Source organism: Petaurus breviceps, unplaced genomic scaffold (genome assembly GCF_028583685.1).
Source record: "Petaurus breviceps papuanus isolate PSGF00001 unplaced genomic scaffold, PetGlider_PUasm1.0 129, whole genome shotgun sequence".
Lineage (NCBI taxonomy): Eukaryota > Metazoa > Chordata > Mammalia > Diprotodontia > Petauridae > Petaurus > Petaurus breviceps.
The window spans coordinates 11,993,268-12,014,548 of record NW_027185665.1 but is presented as its reverse complement, the minus strand read 5'-3'; the positions used below and the strand labels follow the sequence as shown (position 1 = coordinate 12,014,548).

General features: G+C 35.9%; 1 protein-coding gene across 1 annotated transcript in view; it reads left to right on the top strand.

Moving 5' to 3' along the window:
- The window catches only part of LOC138173606 (netrin receptor DCC), a 1,060,615-nt gene that overhangs the window by 618,525 nt on the left and 420,809 nt on the right, over positions 1 to 21,281 (top strand). Inside the window, exon 10 of the mRNA XM_069103651.1 lies at positions 9,135 to 9,289. Coding sequence (XP_068959752.1) covers positions 9,135 to 9,289 — 155 coding nt within the window. The remainder of the gene's footprint in view (positions 1 to 9,134; positions 9,290 to 21,281) is intronic.

Sequence of the window (21,281 nt, the reverse complement as noted above, 5' to 3'; positions counted from 1 at the left end):
TTCAAATACTTGCAACCACTTCAGAAATTCATTATTCACACTCTGTGGATCTAGCAGTACTATATATATGAATGGTATAAATCTTCCTATAGTTTTAGTCCCAGATGAAAGAACAGATTTAGATGAAAATACTGATTTAAGTCACAACCTCCATTTGCTTTGGAGGCAGCTGGGTGGCTCAGTGGATATAGCATTTGACCTAGAGTAAGGTTGACCTGAGTTTAGATCCAGCCTCAGGCACCTACTAGCTATGTGATGACCCTGGGCAAATCTCTTGATCCTGTTTTCCTTAATCCACTGAAGATGGAAGTGGCAAACAGTTCCATTATCTTTAAGAAAGCCTTATGGATAATATTGATATTCATAGCATATGGACCATATACTATGGTCATGAAAAGTATACTATGGTCATGAAAAGTCAAACATGACTGAATGACCAAAAAACTGATTTATGATTAAAAGTCCCTGCTATATTTTTAAAAATAAATTTAACCTGTGATTTTCTTTTATTTCTGTCTATAGCTACAATATATGGAACCTGTTTAGTTTCCTCAACTTTTTGGACTAATGCTAGATGCTACATATCAAAATTTGAAAAGATTCATTCCATTCTTCACTCGCGCAGCATATTTAGATAGCTATTGTTGACAAAGAAGACAGGAACAATTAATTTCCCTTCCTTTTCTTTTTTGTGTCATAGGAACACAAGATTGGAAGTTAAGGTTTCTGGGTTGTAATCCTTGCTCTACCATTAGCTAACTGGTAAAGTTATGACCCTCCCTTCCTTATTTGAAGAATAAAAGGGCTAGAGTAGATGACCCATAAGGATCCAGTCAGATCTAAAATTCTGTAACAACAAAAAAATCAATGCTTTGGATTGTTTGGCGAGATATGGGTACTGATTCACTGAACATTAGAAAGGGAAATTCCAAGATATCACTCTCCATATCTTTCTTAAAAAGAAAAAAAAAAACAGCCAGCATCAATATTTTATTTGAATTTATCAGAAGTAGATGGTGCAATTTCCAACTCTGCCCCAATGACCTCTCCGTATCTATCTTTGTGTCATTCTATAAGAGTTATATTCCTATTGTCACTTTTGAAAGGGAAAATAATAGTTGGGGTAGGCTTTTTTTAACTGGTTGGTAAAATCATGTCCATTAAAAAAATTAATATCATCCTCTTCACAAGGAATATTAACATGTTTTTTCTTACCTCGAAGCAACTAATTAGGTGTTTGACACTTTATGACAGCATTTGTTACCTTAGAGGTTCCAAGAAACAGTTGTAATTACATTTTAACACCCCTGGTATTTATGCAAGATGATATACATTCGTTTATTTCAAAAATGCTTATTGAAAAACTCTACAAAGGATCCATAGTGAAGCTGTCTTTTACTTAACTCCTAAATTCAGATTTCCTCATAATAGTATGAGAATCTGAATCTCAAAGTGTAAAGGGGAGATGAGGACAAATGGATTTTTTTTTCCCATTCAAGGTCATTAATTCTGGGCCTAGGGGTAAAGGTACCAAACTGTGATGTCTCATGACCAGTTTCATTTTATGCCACCTTATAAAGTAAGTCTGATCAAGGTACACTGTTGTAATGAAGAAAGCACTGAACTAGGAGTCAGGTAACCCATATTCTAGTCTCAACTCTGCCACTAATTAGTTGTGTGACCTTGGGTAAATCATTCCACCTCTATGAAATACAGTTTTCTATTAAATGAGAAGATTTGGTTCAATGTTCACTAAAATTCTTTACAGACCTAATATTCCATGAGTCTATATAGAGTTTGTCAAGGCCTTTGGGAAAATTTTTCAAGTCCCTGACATCCTCAGTACTCTACCCTTATTTCTATTTGGCAAAAACAATGGTAGTACCTGCTTAATAGTGGTGGTGCTGCTGCTGATGATAATGATGATGATTAATTTGTGTTCAGTCATTTTTCAGTCATGTCTGTCTCTTTGTGACACATTTTGAGTGTTTTTTAGCGGAGATACTGGAGTGGTTTGCCATTTCCTTCTCTAGCTCATGTTACAGATGACGAAACTGAGGCATACAGTATTAAATGATTTACAAAAACTGTAAGTTTTTGAGGCCAGATTTGAACTCAGAAACAGGCATGTTCTTAACTCTGTTTCCAGCACCTTATCCACTGTGCCACCTAGCTGTCCCCAATAATGATAATAACTATCATTTAAGTACTTCTTACTATATGGAGATGCACTAAGCACTTTACAATTGTGTTGTTTGATCCTCAGAATAACCCTGTAAGGTAGGTACTATTATTATTCCGATTTTACAGATGAGGACACTGAAGCAAACAGAGGTTAATTAACTTTCCCAGGTTCACACAGCTAGTAAGTATCTGAGGTCAAATCTGAATTGCCTGACTCCAGATCCAGTGTGCCATCCACTGTACAACCTAGCTGCTCTATGACACAAACTATTCTTTCCTGGAAACTGTCAAGACATACCCGCAAGTAAATAGAAACCAAAATTCTGAGGAATAAATTCTATTGGAGAGAGAGAGACAGAGACAGAGAGAGAGAGAGAGACAGAGACAGAGACAGAGAGACAGAAACAGAGAGACAGAGATAGAAAGAGAAAGAGAGAGACAGACAGAGACAGAGATACAGAGAGAGAGAGACAGAGAGAGAGAGAGACAGAGAGAGAGGGAGGGAGGGAGGAAGGGAGAGAAGGATGGAGAGAGAGAGAGACAGAGAGAGAGACAGAGAGATGAAGAGAGGGAAAGAGAGAGAAGGGGTATCTTGGGTAGGAAATATGTTCATTTCTTTATATTTTGCCATCAATGAGGTTATAGTGGAATCTCTACACATAGGTGAGGTATTCTGGGCATCTCTCCTCACTGAATTCAATCCATACCATCAAACAAGAGTCAGGGAAAAATGGAGTGAAAGAATGAGTTTTGCAGGAGAAGGTATCTACTGCTCCAGGTCATTAATCTGAGCTCTTAGGAACTGAAGGCTAATTATGTCTTCAGAATCATAGAAGACAGCATAAGGAAGAGTCAGAGATCTCCAGTTCCTTCTGTTTTCCCAGGAAAAGGTGAGCACACAATGACAAGTAGAACACTGCAAACACAGTAATTGGACAAAAATGATGGAATCCATTGTGACTTTCTTGGGAACAGAGTATGCTATATGCTGGGCTGCACAGCAGTGTGCTCAATAAAGAGTGAAAGTACAAGGGGGAGAGAGAAAGTAAATCCTTAATTATCAACTGTTTAAATAGGAAGATTATGGAGCAGAGCATAACTACAGCCAAGACCAGGGAAAGCTAGAATACAGGATCAGTACTCTGCTGTGGAAAACACTGCTTATCTTATTTGTGGGATGATTTTTTTTAACTATAAGGTGAACAAAAAATGCTTCAGGAGTATTCCTCAGAGCTGAGCTAAAAAGGACAATTTAAGAGGCTCAGAGACCCTCTTCCCACAATGCATAGGGATATGTCACCATGGACAGTTGGCTACTCCTCCATTGGAACCTGAGAAAAAGTCCAAAAATAATAAATTGCAAACACCAAGCTAGAGAAAAATGGAGACATCAGATTTTATGGAGGAACTGTTGAACTGGAAGAAGGAGCTCTCCCTCCCCTTCTTTAAAAGTGGTACTATTTTTCTTATCAGAACCTATTCAGCAGCTCTGTGGATTGAGGATCTTTTTGTTTAACTGATCTCAACAAAGTTAATCTGATAGGAAATACCAATAAAAAGCTTCTGACAAAGCCATAACTCACTGAAAATTATTTTAGTGAGGCTTTTCTCTATGGTGCTGGTTTGTGGGTTTTCCTTCCTCTATGCCACTGTTCTGCAATTTTGGGCGGCAGTTCTAGCCTTTGTGACATATGCATCAATTCCCCAAATGCTCCACAGTGGTATTACCTTGGTATAAACTGCATATTGCTAGAATGTAATGGAATCAGAGTTTCAAAAAGAAGGGACTTTATACATCTTCAAGTCCAGTTCCATCATTTTATAGATGAGTAAACTGAACTCTAAGAAAATTAAGTGTCTTGCCAAAGGTCACGCAGATAAATAAGTAGCAATACCAGCATTAGAACCCAGTACCTCTAATTCCAAATTTGGCAGTGTTCCTATTGCACTGAATTTCTGTTAAATTAGAGAGAAAGGTAAGGCTAGAGAAGTACATCAGGCAGGGAAAGTGACTATTTTGATATTGTGGCACTGTGACACACTAGGAATGCTTCTACAAAACTGTGTAAAGAGAATTTTCATAAATCAGACCCTTATTCTAAATCACTAGAATGGTATTTAAAAGCAAGTGAGGGGCTAATGCTCTTGGAATGCAGGTTGTTTTTAAGAAGCAGCTTATCAACATGCAAAATCCACTGGATTTTGAGTTAGAGGCTTCCTTACTTTCTATGACATTGGACATGTCAAGAAAATCTCTGTTTCCATTTCTCTGTCTCTTACATGAGAAGGTTTAATTAGGTAATTCCCAAGTTCAAACAATAAACATAATAAATATTCATTCAGAATCTTCCTATCGTGTGTAATGCAATGCCAAGGAAAGGCAACTTCCCAAGGTTCAGAATACCAGCATAGGGGCTCTCCATTTTATTCAGTGACAAACCAAGAACAGAGAAGATCAAAACATGACATCATTCCAAATACAGCATTTACTAAGTGTGATTAAATAATCTCCAAGGACTACCCCACCCCAGGACCTTATATTCATTCAATCAATTACAAAGTCCCTGGTCTAAATACTACTCCACCCCTAGGCTGTACCTTCATTTAGTCCATCACAAAACCCCTCTTCTCAAATGGAGATTAGTTTCCAATCATAAGTAAAGTATACTCATTTGTTCAATCACTGAGCACAAAAAGGTCAAAAGTTCCCCACCCTTGGATCACAATTGAATCTACCCCCAGAGTTACAACAAGCTTAAGCACAGAATTTAATACCCAAATGGAGGTCTTTTCTTCCATCTTGACACTAGGCAAGTTCTCAGCAATCTTTGTTCCTGGGGAGACAAAGCTTAGCAAGGCCACAAGATACATTGCCAGTGTCTTCATTAATTCATCCTCTGTCTGCAGAACAGTTCTAGGACCCCTGAAAACATTAGCAAAACCCTCTCCCAGGATTTCTGTAAACATACAACAAGAAAATCCTTCTTCAGGGCTTCAGAACCAAAAGCAAAGTTCCAAGAATTCTCCAACAACAGCACTGTCCTTCACCAGTGGACAGTATTCACTCTCTGTCTGCAGGACAGTCTCAGGAGCTCTTAACTAACAGCCAGGTTCCAGAACTTCTTCAACAACAGGACTGTCCTTCACCAGTGGACAAATCTGGCAAAACAACATCAAAACAGACAAAGTACCAGCATAAAAGCCATGTCTCCTCAGTCCTTGGCAGCTCCGGGGGCAGGTCTCAAAAGTCCAGGACAATTCAAAGTGACCCCCAGCAATCCTCTCAGTCTCTCTCTGTCTCCAAAAGCGCTGCTTCCAAAAAGTTCTTCTGCCTCTCTCTTGTGTCTCTCCAAATCTACATCACCAGCTCCTCTCAGTTCAGGACTCTCTTTTCATGTCAACAAGTCCATCCCACAGGTGGGATTAACAAGCTCTGGATTTTAACACAATCAAACCAAAAACCAAGCCAGTACAGGGGGATCTTTAAATGCCATTACTATCACATCATATGCTGGATAATTGTCTTCAGATAATTTTAAAAAGTAAGACAAGACAGTCACTACCCTCAAGGAACCTACACAGGGAAGACGTTACTTGATTTCTGATAATGCAATAAAATATATTTTAAAAAATAAATATTCAATGATTTCCGAAGAGCACTGGCCACTGAGGTAATCAGGAAAGGCCTCTTGAAAGGGATGACAATTGATCCGAGTCTTGAAAGAAGATGTGTTCCAAGAGGTAGAGATGATACGGGAAAGCATTTCAGGAATGGAGGAGGGCCCATACAAAGAAGTGGAGTCAGATAATGGAATATCATGTATTGAGAAGAGGAAGTAACCCAGTTTGACTAGAATATAAAATGTATGCTAAGTGGTGCAGTGGGTAGAGTTCTGTACTTGGAGTCAGGAAGACTCATCTTCCTAAATTCAAATACGGCCTTAGATACTTACTAGCTGTGTGATCCTGGACAAGTCACTTAACCCTGTTTACTTCGGTTTCCTTTTTCGTACAATGGACTAGAGAAGGAAAGGGCAAACCACTTCAGTATCTTTGCTGAGAAAACCTCCAATGGGGTAACAGAGTCAGACACAACTGAAGTGACTCAACCACAACAACAAAATAGAATGCATGAGTGTGACTGATGTGTAATTAACATGGAGAGGTAGTCCAGATTGTGAAGGACTTTAAACGCCAAGCACCATATTTAATCCTTATCACACTGTGTGTGTGTGGGAGGCAGGCAGGTATTGGTTGACAAGGTTGGAGGAGAGGTCAGTGAAGGTTCTTCACCAGGGAGTGAAATGGTCAAACTTTCAGTTCTAAATACTATGAACAGATTTGTATTAGAGCATCATCACTGGGAATATATCAGGTAAACTAATTTTCCCAGGTTTGTGTTTGAAAAATATACATGCTGGTTATACAATACTTCCAGGAGAAACTGTTCTACCATATAATTTATCTCTTTGTTATATTATTCTTCTCTCCTATGACATTTTTTCTGGTGTTTTCTTATGGATACCTGATATAATTAACTCTTCTTTATGGAGTCTGAACACTTAAATGTTTAGTGAATCTCAAGCATTGGCTACTTCAAAAAGTAACTCATGATTGTCAGTGAGCCTATGGAAAAATTTCTAGGTAGAGAAAGTTTGTCCTTAGCACCTTCTTATAGCTCTCTTTTTTCAATACCCTTCTTTCCTCTCTCCTTTTCCCACCACCTAGATCCTGAGTCCCTCATTCCGTCTTGTTGTTGACCAATGTCCCAACCCACCTTTAAAATTCTATTAAGATTTTCCCTCTTCCAAAGTAACCTACGCTCCAAAATTGACCCCCTCTCATCAAAACTCCCATTTCTACAAGGTGACAAAGGAAAATAACATAAAAGTCTGATTAAAATATTTAACACTAAGATATCAAAGAACAGAAACAATATCCTAAAATTTACTTTAGAGTGCCCACCATCAAGTAAAGAAAATCTAGGTTCAAATCTGTCCTCTGATACAGGATGTCTGTTTGACTCAGAGAAAGTCACTTAGCTTCTCAACCTCCCAGGCAACTCTCAAAGACTCTAAGTTGAAGAAAAGAGGCTGATTTGCATTGGTAGAGGGAGTTCCTCCCTGAGAACTCCCTAGAGCAATGACATTATGAAGGATGAAGGAGAAAGCAAGGCCTCAGAAAAGTACTACTGTTATGGGACCCTGGAGGTGGTGTTTGGAGACTAGGCCAGAAGCAAGGTTATTTTTGTGATTCAAACTAGAAGAACCTCCAGCTATGGAGCCAATAGTCTCAGAATCACTTAGCAAACTTTCTAAAGAGTAAGCATGCAGTGGTCTCCAGATTTGGGCACCCTTAAATGAGGCTCTTGTTGCCATTCTAATTATGGCTCTGGAGCTTAATAACCCAAAATACTCTAAATAATAGAATGCATTAGGGAAACATTTTCAAGGTATTTATGGGGGTGGGAGGAGGCTTCTTCTCTTCCATACTCCCCTAGATACCTCTCAACCCTAAGGTTAATCCTAAACCCAGCACTTACTAGATGTGTGACCTTGAATGAGCCACTTAAAGAACTTGACCCTTGCTTTTATCCTCTGTAAAATGGGAATAATATTGGAACACCTCAGCCTCAGCGTTTGATGAATATATTATAACAAAATACATTAACATAATACACTTAATATGTTATAAATATACTATTATATAATTCACTATATTATATGCTATAATTATTCTTAGAGACAAATGGGATCTGAGAGTAGAAGAGTTAAATGTCATTATTTTCCCTTATATAAAAGGATGTTCATGCCCTCAATGGCTGAATTTAAAGACTGAATGTAGTGCAAATCAATGGTGCTAGTGTACATTTTACCTCTTCACCAAAGAAAAGGACAGATGCTGGAATAAAAGGAAATGTGATTGTTAGCAATGCTGACAAGGCTTGATTTGTGGAATAATTAGAACTTTTGTTTGTCTCTTTAGGTAGGTGTTTAACAAATCCACATCCCTGTTTATGTTCTGGATGTTCCTTTTTCTTTGAATAGCTCTTTGTTTCTTGTAAGTTTTTCACTGGACATTTTTAGAAATCCAGGGAAGAATCTCTAGAATAAAGGTTAATGGAGAAACGTCCCTAGCCAACCATTTTCCTGAAGCCCCCATCATGTTTATCTCTAGGCTCTTCCAATTGATGAGAGATGGAATCCCAATAGGTTCATCAGGAATTCTGATCTTATCTAAGACCAGAAAACCTTCAATAGAGTCTGGAAAGAATTCAAGGTCTCAGGCTTAATTGGGGTGAGAGTTGTAGAAGTTTATTGTTAGGCTTCCATGAGAAGTGGGCAAGAGTCCTTTAGGGGATCTTTGAGTGAGAGGGGTACAGGCTTTTACTTTTAAAGGGTAGGGCTGCCATTGTCAGGGCTGACCAGATGGAGGGAAGCGACCTCAGTGCATAGATAAAGGTTAGAGCTGACAGAGAGGAACTTGTGACTTTAGTGCATAGGTAGTTTAGATGAGATTTGGGTCAGACCAGAGGAGACCTGAGGCAAGGACAAAGGAGTGTTTGGGCCAGACCTGAGGAGACAAGAAGAGATTAAGGAAGAACAAAGGAGTCACAAGGTATTGCCTAGGTGGAGTGCAGATAGGGGGAAGGGGCAGAGTTTGAGGCTGGGAAAGGGATTTTACAGATTAGAATTTTACAATACAAATTGCAGTTACAATTGTACAAACTGGTTTTACAAGTTGGTTTAGACCCCAGGTACGCCATCACAAAGAGTCAATTTTCCATAGTAAACCTTTGAAGTCCTAGAATTATATCCAAAGTCAGAATTAAGAGTGTGGGCATTTATTTTTTGCCTAGCTTGTCCACATTTTTACCCTATCTCCCACATTAAAAAAAATCAAGTTAAATAGATTAAGTGTAATGTTTCTGTGGAATTATTATTTCTCAGGGAGCGAGCATTGAATACATCCCAGCCTGGGTCCCTTCAACTTACAGTTGGAAACCTGAAGCCAGAAGCAACTTACACGTTCCGAGTTGTGGCCTATAATGAACGGGGACCAGGGGAGAGTTCTCAGCCTATTAAAGTGGCCACCCAGCCTGAATGTAAGTATGACAAGGGACTAGCAATGCAGAGCTGTTTTTCAAAAGCAATTTCTTTTTGCAGGATAAAGTGACACATTTCAATGCTTATGCTCTGATCTTATGATTATACCCATTTAAATGAAGGTTCTATCAACACCATTAACAAAATTTTCTCCTTTGCTCAGATCATGGTTTCATGATCGCATACCCCTGCAGAAGAACCTGTTCCCAGCATATTCTCCTAAGATCTGCTTCTTTACAAGTCAGCTTTTTTTGCTTTCTAAAGTGTTTCCTCTACATGCTTATTTTAAGCACTTATCTTTTTCTGTCATTAAAAAGGTAGGTTTCTGCATAAAATACTTTGAAATAGCACTTTTTGTCTGCTTATTTTTGTCTTCGTATCCGCAGGACCTAGCATAGTACCTGGTTCCTAGCTGATGCATAGCAAATGTTTATTGAATAAATAGATGAATGAATGAATGGAATTGTTTATCAACAGGATTTATAATTAATAAGATCATACAACAAACACTTGTTAGAAATTTCAGTCATTAGGCACACAGTTTTTCTCCCACCAAATGCTCACTTGAAAAAACAAAAACAAAAAAACTACTGTTTGAGGGAGCTAGGCTTTATTAAACCACCCATTCATCTAGAGTCTCTGGTCCCATCCCTGTATTTAATTTAGATTAGCACACAATAATTCTCCACAGATGTCTTCACTGAGTTATAATTTAATGCTGTGCCCTCTTCTTTTGCAGAGTCAATATCTGAAATGCCCATTTGAATCAACATTTCAGTTGTTCTTTTCTTTCCTCCCTCCACACCCGGCTTTCAGTCATTTCAGTTATTTTGTACAAATACAGTTGAAAATATTATCCATTGTGTCATCCAATATCCTTTATATGAGAAACCATGAGGAAAATTTATTGAATTTAATCCTAGATAAATCGTATGCATCTTTCTTCAGAAAAATTAAATTTATAGGAAGTTGTTTATTTCCTTTTTCACCTTGACCTGTAAACTTTAGAGCCTTATTCACTGGAAGCTGTATTATTCATCTGACTTTATCACCTGACCCTGTTTTATTTTAATGATCTCTACACTGTTACTATTCCCAGTTGTAATATTTTGTTTTAAACTTGGTATATAATCCACCTCAAATCAGTTTGGAATATGATAAGTTAAAAATAATTAAAAATAAATTAATAAGCAATTGAAAATGACACTTGAAGATAAAGTTATTAGACAAAGTGACTACTTGATACTCCTTCCAAAAAGTTAAGATAGAAATTCAGGATCACTTAGGTTAATGGTAAGATGTGGTGAGAATCGTGATAGCTGACCCTAATGACTTAGCAGGGGCTCCAGTCCACTTTATATTTAATGCAAACTCTAAATCCAATAAAATCAAACACATGGTATACAGAGGGAAAGAAATAAAGCTTTGTTTGAGAAAATAACACAGTATTGTTGGAAACCACTAAATTATGGAGGCATGGTCACAGGGCAGTATCTTCATAAGCAAAATAAAAATTTGTGGAGTTGTAGCAATTCATGGGAAAATCTGGGTTCCAAACTCTCTTTATCATTTTTCCCATGAATTAAAACATGTGTATAGTTCATCTAAACATTTAATTCTGTTTGTATAGACATAACCTTATTCTTATTGTGACTCTATTTAGGGTAGGCATATGTATAATTGATGAATGCTTATCCAGCTTAGCAGAATATCTGGAATTATTTTCCAAATACAAGAGTTTGATAAAAATCAATCTGAGTGAAAATATATGGTTTCTTTTCCTTCATGTTCCTTGTGTTGCCTTGAGGGAATTCAGCGATGCTCTAGAAGGATGGGAAGGAAAATTCTACAAAGAGATGGTTTTGTTCCATTTGTCAAATTTTAAAACACAAATCTCTAACAGTATGTTCAGTTTCAAAGTCACAATCCCTGAGGATGACATGAGTTCTATACTTAGCAAAGCACATTTGTTGCCCTGATATTTTTCTAACTTTCCCCAGGGCTGGCTGTTGGTGGCTGTAGAAAATTGCATCTAATTTCCATGTGTTTTTTTTCTATGAAATATAACCAATACAGAAGTTCCATTTTAAGGCTAGCTAACTTCCTTCTCAGTATTGGAGCTCTCACTATTCAAGTAATTCTGCTGATATTTTAAAGAGCTAGATTTAAAGGAAGGTTGTAAACCATTCATTTACCTTGAGTCTAGCATGTTGACTTAGGAAAGAAAACCCCCTACTTCTTATACTATTTTATTTTTCTAAATTTCTAATATGAAATGTTAAGGTGGTATTCTCCATTCTGATAACCAATTACAGTGTATTAGGGCACAAGAATAAGAAATGGGAATTGGGTGAGGAAACTGTTATCTTCTCTGCAACTTATAATTTTTGAGAGTCACCTATATCCCTGAGTGACTTCAGATCTTGAACCCCGTTCTTCCAGGTGTTGAGACTGGCTCTCTATCCATTATTTTATGTTGCCTATGTATTTCATAAGGAAAACATAATTGATTTTTGTTTCACTCTTATTAGTGTGATTTGTAGGATTCAATAGAAGAATAATTAGCCAAATTTACCCATGCACTTGTTAAAATAAGCAAATAGTCTTTTAAACGGTATTCTTCTAAGTCAAATTAGTATTTGCTTGGCCATCTAAACACAATGATAAACAGATTTCTTCAATAACCTAGGGCTAAGTGATTTTTATCAGTGTGGAGGTATTTTCTGCCAACACAGATAGAAACAAACTCCTTTATAAATTAATGATTTGTTTCTTAAGCATTACTTTAGCCAAAAACTTGATTGTTCTGTGGCCATACTGGTCATGGTTTTCTCTGTTAGTTTGTATGATTTTTGTCTTTGAAGGGTTGAAGGTAGGGCAATCGGGATTAAGTAACTTGCCCAAGGTCACACAACTAGTATGTGCTAAGAATCTGAGGTTGGATTTGAACTCAGGTCTGCCTGACTCCAGGGCCAGTGCTCTATTCACTGCACCACCTAGCTACCACTCATAGATTTCTCTGAACATCGATTCACTGGTGCTAAGACAATAAACATACATCCTAGGGCCCATCCTAGAAGTTTGATGGGCCTAGATAGAGTTTATAATTTAGTTGTATATTTCTCAGGAACACACTCTTCTTTAAGCCATGGTAAAGTATTATGCTATTTTAGTTTAGTAATAAATGAGTTACCCAGTATTAGTGTACATTAAGACAGAAACTAGTCAATAGCAGAAATCAATAATGTCGTAATTAAATTCATCAAGTTGTTTTGTAAGACCTTATATGTTTTAGTACTGTGCTGTATTTTGTGTGGGTAATACAAAACTATATTAAATGATCCTGCCCTTTAAAAACTTTCACATGTCTTTCATGGATAGACATGTGCTTTGATATATCAGACAGACAATATGAGCAAGACAGTAAGCAATAAGATGGAAACAGTATGTTAAAAAAAACAATAATAACAACAAAACTAGTAATAAACCATATGTATTCACTAAGATGACTGTTACCTGTGATGACAAAATAGGAAGTCAATTGGAGAACTTAATGATCATCCTATCAACCTGTCTAAGCAAGTTATCAAATAATTCTGGCCCCTAAAATCTGATTTTGATAATCCATTCAGCAATCATGAAGAATTCATGTCTTTAGACATACCATATGCCAAGCACTGTGAACAGCTTCATCAACATTAAACTTAGTAAGCACCGCTTTATTCAGCCATCATTTTTGGAGAATTGGCTGTATGATACTGTACGATGTTGGTCACATACCTATGTGAACCCAATCATCAGTAGTAATGGAGAATAGCACTAGCAGAGTCCAAGTGAAATTCTGGTTGCTCAAAGCAGTCTTCATTTTGTTGTGCTCTCTTGCATCTGTCTCTGGAATCATAGGACTCAAACTCAAAAAATTCAGTCTCTAATGCTTATCCTCTGTAGGACTTTGGACAATTTACCGAATGTTTAGCCTTAGTTTCCTCTTCTTTAAAATGAATTAATTGAACTGAGGACAATTCAAGTTCTAAATTTATGATTTTATAAGCCCATTGTTGGCTTGCGTCTTTATGTTTCTTCCAGTTCTGAAAATAAAATGTAATTGGTTACATATTAGAGAGAATAAAGTTACTTGAAATAAATTTGATTAAATGATTGTTTTAAACAAGAGAATTGGCCTGGGAACATTATCTACATTTTACCTTTAGTAACAACATGGTTTCATTGATTTCACTCAGCTTAAAATTGCACATAGTGAGCATTATGCCTCCTGGTGATTGAGTTCTCTTTTAACGTGCAATTCACTTAGGTAATTCATTTCTAAAGCATTAAATATCTGTGAGTTATTGTTGATATAATAATAATTATTATTATTGATTCACTTTTGATAAGCTATAATATTTAGGAGACTTTATATATAAACATGTATATACACTATATATTTATGTATTTACGTATAATTTTGTGTGTATATATACACACACATACATATATTGTACACAAAATTTAAAACTCAATTCAATTGGATAAACAATACTATACCTGAAATTCTTTATTACAAGCATTAGAATAAATAAATTAAAGCATTATGCAGAATAATGGCTATGTCCAGGTTATAGCTTGTCTTTGTTAGCACAAAGTGATATTTTAGCAATTTAAAAACATTTTTGTGGTTTAAAATTCTTTCTATATTCTAAGACTGCTCAAACCACATAAACCCCTTGCCAAGGGAAGTCCAACACCCAAAGAATCCTGGCATTCTGTCCTTCTTACAAAGTGGTCTTTTTAGTGAAAACTCAAATGACTTGTTTTATCCTTGGCCAAACTCTAATAATTTAATGGTGAAGAGAAAATATTTCCCCATCATTATTGCTTTCATTGACCAAATGATCTTGTCTTTTGGAATTGGGTCTCTTCTGTGTAGGTATTCAGTGTGTTCTTTTATCACAGGTTTATCAAATGTGTTGTAGTTATTGTATCCTATAATTACACAGCTTTTTGACAAATCGAATTTCAAGATTTCTGTATTATTGCAAAATATCAACAGTATTATGCAATTCCATATTCTTAAGGAATAAAAAATGTGATTGGGAAATCTGTCTTAAATGCAAGTCAGTCAGTGACTCTTTCTAAAAGTGCATACAATTTTCAGTAATCAGTTTAAGAGATCAACAGCCCAAGATCCAGCTTATGAAATAATCATCCAGAATAGAAAGGCTGGATTTATATGAAGGTTTTTGTCCCCAGATTAAATCTTCCTTTTTGCTAAACCCTTACCCCTTCTTCTCTGCTTTTACTGTGTATAATTTCGCCACTGTATTATCAGTCAGGATTTAAATCCCTGCCTGCTTAAGACTTGTCTAATCTTTTCATACCACATGTGGAGATTTGGTGAATAATAATAAAAATTTTGGTCCTTTAAGATGCTGTTAGGGCAGTTTAATAGTATAGAATGTTAAAATGGGCCACATACTAGCTTCGAGGCTTGCTTTGCTGTAAGAAGGCTGTTTGATGGACCACAACTCAATTATCTTCAACCCCCTTTATAGTTAAAATATGTAAGTAATATTCCTACTCCATTATATTTGTTGCACTAAAGGTATGAAAGCAAGCCTTAAGAATAGTAACTATAGATGGTATTACATGGAAGGATTTCTGGGCTGTTTTTATTGTATTCATATTCAATCCCTTTCAACACTCCAACCTCCTCATTTTCCCCTCCTCCCTCTCCGTTTCCACAATTGCCTATGTTATCTTAATGGGACTTTGATAGTAACATTGTCCTATCAAAGAACTGTGAAACAACCAAATTAATAATTTCAAGATAATTTCAGGAAAGTAACCAGATCTGACAACTCATACCAACACAGAACCTCAATTGGTCCTAACGAATAAGGTAGGACCCCTGCAATTAGTATTGTGTTGTGCTATTATCCTGTAGTTATGTCATAATGTTAAGTGCATTAAAATGCATAGTATCTTTTTATATTTATGTCTCCTCTTCTCAACCAGGTGTGAGTTGCACACAGAAACGATGTAGTGCTTCATAAAGTATCTGACATATATTCTGTGAGCTCTTATTGATTGATGAATTGTCTGATATATGTGTGTAATAGTATAACAGCATATTGGCTATAATATTAGAATGTTCAGTTCAATAATGAAAGAAGCTAAAACATCCTGAATAATTTGTTATTACATTTTTATACATTTAGATAGTAGATTTGATTAATAGATGTATAGAAAAGTTTTTTTTAAGCAAATAATTCAAAACCCTATGACTCCCATCAAGGCAGTTATATTCTAATGAAAGAGGAAACAAGTAAAAGCAGGAAGAGAAGGATTGTAGGGGTGAGTTTAATGGGGAGATGGCCAGGTGTAATGGCAATGGGAATTTGAAGATCTTCCCTGCTTTGAAAATAAACTCTGTCCCCTAATAAGATGAATGTAGTCACATGAAGCCTGAGGTGATATAAAGCTCAGGTAACAATAGAGTACTTAGAGCAGTTAACCATATTTATTCTGTCTTTTGCCTTCATCTGGCAGGGCCATTCATGTCACCCAGTAAGGCCTCAAAGCACTTGTTGATTATGCTGGCGAACAAAATATGTACTTAATGAGAAAAAAAGTCTAAAAAACTTTCATATTTTTCTCCTCAAAAATATTAAGCGGGTAAAAACTGGAATAGCAAAGATGGGATATGGAGAATGTCAAATAAAAGTGGTAGGTATGGTGAATTGCAGCATTGTAGACATCCATTTGTTGTGCCGAATCATCTTATTTATTTAATTTAATTGCTAGCATTTATACAGAATGTTAAGCTTTTCCAAAGAACTTTATATTTGTAATATCATGATACTCCCCCATTGAACAAACAGGGGGTACTGAGGGAGCTTGTCCAGAGTAATAAAACTAGTAAATGTCTGAGGCAGACTAAATTCAGGTCTTCTTGATACCAGGCACAGCATTATAGGCACTATAACACATATATGGCATAAAAATCTAGGTCTACCTTTCTCTAATGAAAAATTATGTAATTGAAAGTTTTGTGGCGATGAATTTGTCATGCCATGATTTGTAATGACTGATTTCAACAGGACAAGTGACCTCTTGTGTGACTTCCTTGTTGGAAAAAAAGAGGACTGGATAATAATAGTGTAAAAAAAGTAGATAATAAAAGTGTTAGCTGGGTTTAATGCTTATTGGATTTCCAAATATATTTTTGACAATTATTTTGCAGAAAAATTTTCAAAGGGTTAAACAATAGGGTGATTTTAATAAGATAAAATGTAATATGATAAAAAGTAAAAGGTTGAAAAAATCTAGAACATGTGCAGATGAGGTATGTAGAGATACCAGTATGGCAAATTTTAAACATTGTCACACATAAGTCATTGGAAAGAGCTGGAAAATGTTAGATCATAGATGAAAGACTTAGGGGAGATACATTAAAGAGAGAAGTATCTTTCAACTCCAAGATTCAACTATATTGATTCTATAAAGAAACTTTGTTACTTTAAAGTTTGTAATTGCCCATAGAGTAAAGAAGACTGATCATAACAAATCAATGTAGTAAAACAAATAGAATACCAAACTGAGAACCCAACTTGCTGATAGCTAACTGTAAGATTTCATTTCTCTAGGCTTCATATGTGAATGAGCATTTTGTATTAATTAATGTCCAAGGTCCCTTCACATTCTAAAATTCTGTGGTCTTATAGAGCAAACATTCTTAACCTAGAAGTCTATGAACTTGTTTTCTTAATATTTTGCTAACAGTATTTCAGTATAATTGGTTTCTTTTGTAATCCATTGTTTTGATAAAAGGTTCATAGGAATCATCAGGTTGCCAAAGGTGTGCATGAAACAAAATAGTTTAAGAATTCCTCTAAGAAGACCAAATGTTTTCAGTCACTTCTGATTCTGTAGCAGATAGAAATGGGGGAGGAGAGAAGAAAATAAACTAAATATGTGGCTTAAGAGTAAAGTAGGCAAAATCATTGTGTGGTACATTACATTATGGATGCAGAATCTATCTCATTTGTAGTAAATTTACTCCCATTGCAGCAAGCGTTTTCAAGGAGACAGAAGAGAGAAGAGAGAAGGGAGGTGGGAGGGGGAGAGAGACAGAGGAAAAGAAAGAGGGAGGGAAATATATTAGTTCATTAAGTTGCTTCACATTATACAACAGATTTAAAATAATTGTACCTGTCTTATATCTAAAATTCATATAGTATTTTAAGGTTTGCAAATCATTTTACATGTTACTTCATTTAAACATGAGAGTAAATTTTTAAAATTATCTTTTTAATGTGTAATCCTATCTCTACCATGTAATTGCATTGCAGGAAAAATCACCCCTGCCATAAATTTGTATCAACCTTACTAACTCACCGTCTCTCACCTTGAAAACAAGAGTTAAATGTAGTTATATAAACTATCTCACTATCACATGGATTATGCTAAATAGTTGTTCATAATGTATTCCCTCTGTACAAGGTGAAATATTATGCCTCTTTCACAGTTACACAGAGAAGTTATAATAAGAAATATTTCCAATAAAGGCAACCCTGTTACCAAGGTTTAAACAAGGTTCCATTATATTAATTAAATCACCATTAAAGAAACATCAAAAAGTCAAAGTGCCACATTCTGTGAAAACACTTTTCTGTTGTTGATTAATAAGCATGATTTGGGAGAAAAGTGTTAAGTGTAAGATCAAGTCCCATATGGGAAAAAGAAAAATTTTGATTGCAAGGTTTTTATATAGGTATCAGGGATTATATTGTGCCTGGATTAGAAAGAGTTTAAGGCGATGACACCCAATTTCTACTGCAGGACATATTTTGTTACAATCAGTGTGCTAGCATGCACATGTGTATGCATGTGTGTGTTAATAACAAAAATAAAAAACAGTAGCAATCAGAACTTGTAGGCAAAGTAGAACTCTTACTGAAAGTTTAAGCAAATTTTGTTAGCTCTATTTTTTTTTCTTATAGGTTCTCTTTAGAATATTCATGCCCACTTAAATTTTAATAATTTCGAAAGTGTGACCATGTGATAGCATTCAGGAAAAGGTGACCTTATGTAGAGGAGGAATAGATAGTGCCTTGTAGAGCAAAGTACTGGGAAACTCCTTGATAACCAAAGTAACAGCTCCTAATGCCTAACATTCCTTTTCCAAAAAATAAATCTTTCATTTCATAATAACAGAGATGGCTTACAATGTTGATTCTCTTTGAGGGGATTTAGACATTGATATAGAAGAAACAGCCCTGGTAGAATGGCAATGAAAATAGTTTAAATCTTTACAAAGGTTTGTTTTTGCCTCTCATCTATACTCTCATTTAATCCTCAGACAAGTCTAGAAATAAGGACATATAAATAGTATTGTCCCTATTTTACAGAGAAGAAAACTGAGGCCTAGAGGTGAGAAATTATTTGTGCAATATCAGAGAAGTAATTAGAGATTAAGTCTCATAAACAGTTCTTCCCAGGTTAGGGTTGGTTCCACTACAGTGACTTACAACTAGAAGAATTAAATGACATAGCTTATGGATTCATCCACTGGGCACAAAGTAACTTTGGACAAGTCACATCACTCCCTTGGATCTCAGTTTACTCATCTGAAAATAGGAAGGGAAGTGACCTCTAATATACCATCCACTTCTAAGATTCTGTCATTTCATGAATTAACCTATTCACATGAATGTGTTAATTCCACATATCAGATTCTTTCCTGGGAGCAGTTTTTTTTTTCTTACTCATTCCACCATCCTCCAGTGGGTAATTATGCTTCCTTATTTCTAGACCCCAATGAAATCTGCATGTCTGCCAGATCAGATTAAACCATTCACTGTCAGCCTGTCATTCTAATCTTATACATGCTGAATATTCATTTATTAAAGACATAGTTACCCAAAAGGAATCAAGATTCTCCAACAAATACCCAAGATAGAAGCTTAGGGGCATTATTATCAAGCAGTTGATGTTTGAAGAGGACTTTATAGATTAATATGATAAAAAGCACCATCGGAAAAATGTTATACTTTATGAAATGGCTATAATGTCCCTTGAGAGTGCCCAGGTTTGTAATCATGGTCCATTTATTATGATAGTCATGACAAGCCTTCTGGGTCTCCTAAGAGTCATTCTAACAGTCTAGCATTCATCACTCAGTTAGTCAACATTATTACATCAACCCTGAAGATCTGTCCTTGTATCCTTCCTCTATTTTTCTAAGGTCCTTGGTCCTTAGAAACTTTATGCTCACGTTTGACTTCCTAGATGGGAAACCCTCTGCTCTCTGGCCCCACAAGTTCTCCCACTGCACTTTTGAGCATCCCTGATTTGCCTAGTTTTTCCTACCTTTTTCCTTTCTGGGGACCTAGGTGATTTTGCTCCTTGTGTCCCTATCTTGTTCCTGAACTTTCTGTGTTCTGTTTAGTCTACTTAATACACGGTTACTTTATTATTGTTTAAATTTATGTTACCTCTAGATGAAGCTCTACTCTCATGCTAACATTATGGCCAGTTGGAGTTATTGTCATCATGCCTGAACCCTGCATTTCAGCTACTCCATCTAAAGCCTCCAAGCATGCTGGCTTCTCTTCCTCCTTCAAAACTGGTGCCACTGTTGGGATTGCATGTTTCTTGTCGGAGGGATGCCTCTAATTTGGGGTTCCTCTGCAAAGCTGAAGTGGTCGACATGTCCAGATCTATGTGAATGAGAAAGTTCAGGCAGTCATATTCATTTCCTCCAGTTCCTTATGATTCATCTCTTAAATACTCTCAGAAAATGAACTCTTATCCAATCATGATTTTATTATAAAAAAATTTTCATATGTATTTTAATAATGCTGACATGTCTTCACCATTGTTTCAGAAGAAGGCCACCTCCTCACCAAAGACCTTAGTTACCATACTCACGATTTATAATTTAATGCAGTAATGTATATGAGGCTCTTGCCTAAAGGTGACCTCTCTACTCTGATACATGGGGTGAATCCTACTTACAGGGGGATGTTTTTGTACAGAAACTAGAAAAACTGTCAATGATCTGAATATTGAAAAAATGACAATAAACTAGGTGAAGGCATGATTAAATTATTACTTTTAGCTTAGTCAGGCAGGAAAACTAAAGTTCATAGATATTGATCTCATTAAGGAGCACATTAAATGTTCAAGTTGGGAGAATAAAGTGTTGAATCCAGAGAGCAAGCAAAAGTATTATATCCAACTCAAAAGACCAGAGAGGCAGACTGGATATTGGAAGAATTAACTAAGCTTGGATTTCGTATTAACTATTGTTTGTTGTTGAGAAAGGGAGTGATAGAACATAATATTTAAGAGAACTTATCCAAGTTGTGGAAAGGCGAACTACAGTGTGGGAGAAATTGAAGGTCAGGAGAAAATTAATTACCCTTACTTTGCAATAAGCAGCCAAGGCGAAGAGAGACCTCTACCTCCCAAGGCCACATGGTAAGGAATGGAAAGGTTGAGATAAGATCTTAATTTGACGTACTTTGCAAACTTGGTCTGACTTCAGTGATAACTTATACCATGCTTACTAAAATGGATTATCACATGTTATTGATTACCATACAAACTTTTATGCTTATATTTTCATGAGACCTATGCTGTAGAGATATGGCTCCTGTATTCAACTATATAATTGTCTCATATAATATGATATTTAATATTAAATATCTAGCTGAGAATTCTAATATTCATTAGTTCATTCGACATATATTTATAAATGATATACAACATGCCTAGAGTGTACTTTCCTCTTACCTCTCTGGCTCTTTGACTCAATAGTGTCTTTCAAACAAAACACTTTCTCTTAAGTGAGACTTTCTTACTTCCCTTAGATATTAATGCCTCCCCATGAAAATTTCCAATTCTGTATATATTTTATATAATATATGTTTATACACACAGATAGATAGATAGATAGATAGATAGATAGATAGATAGATAGATAGA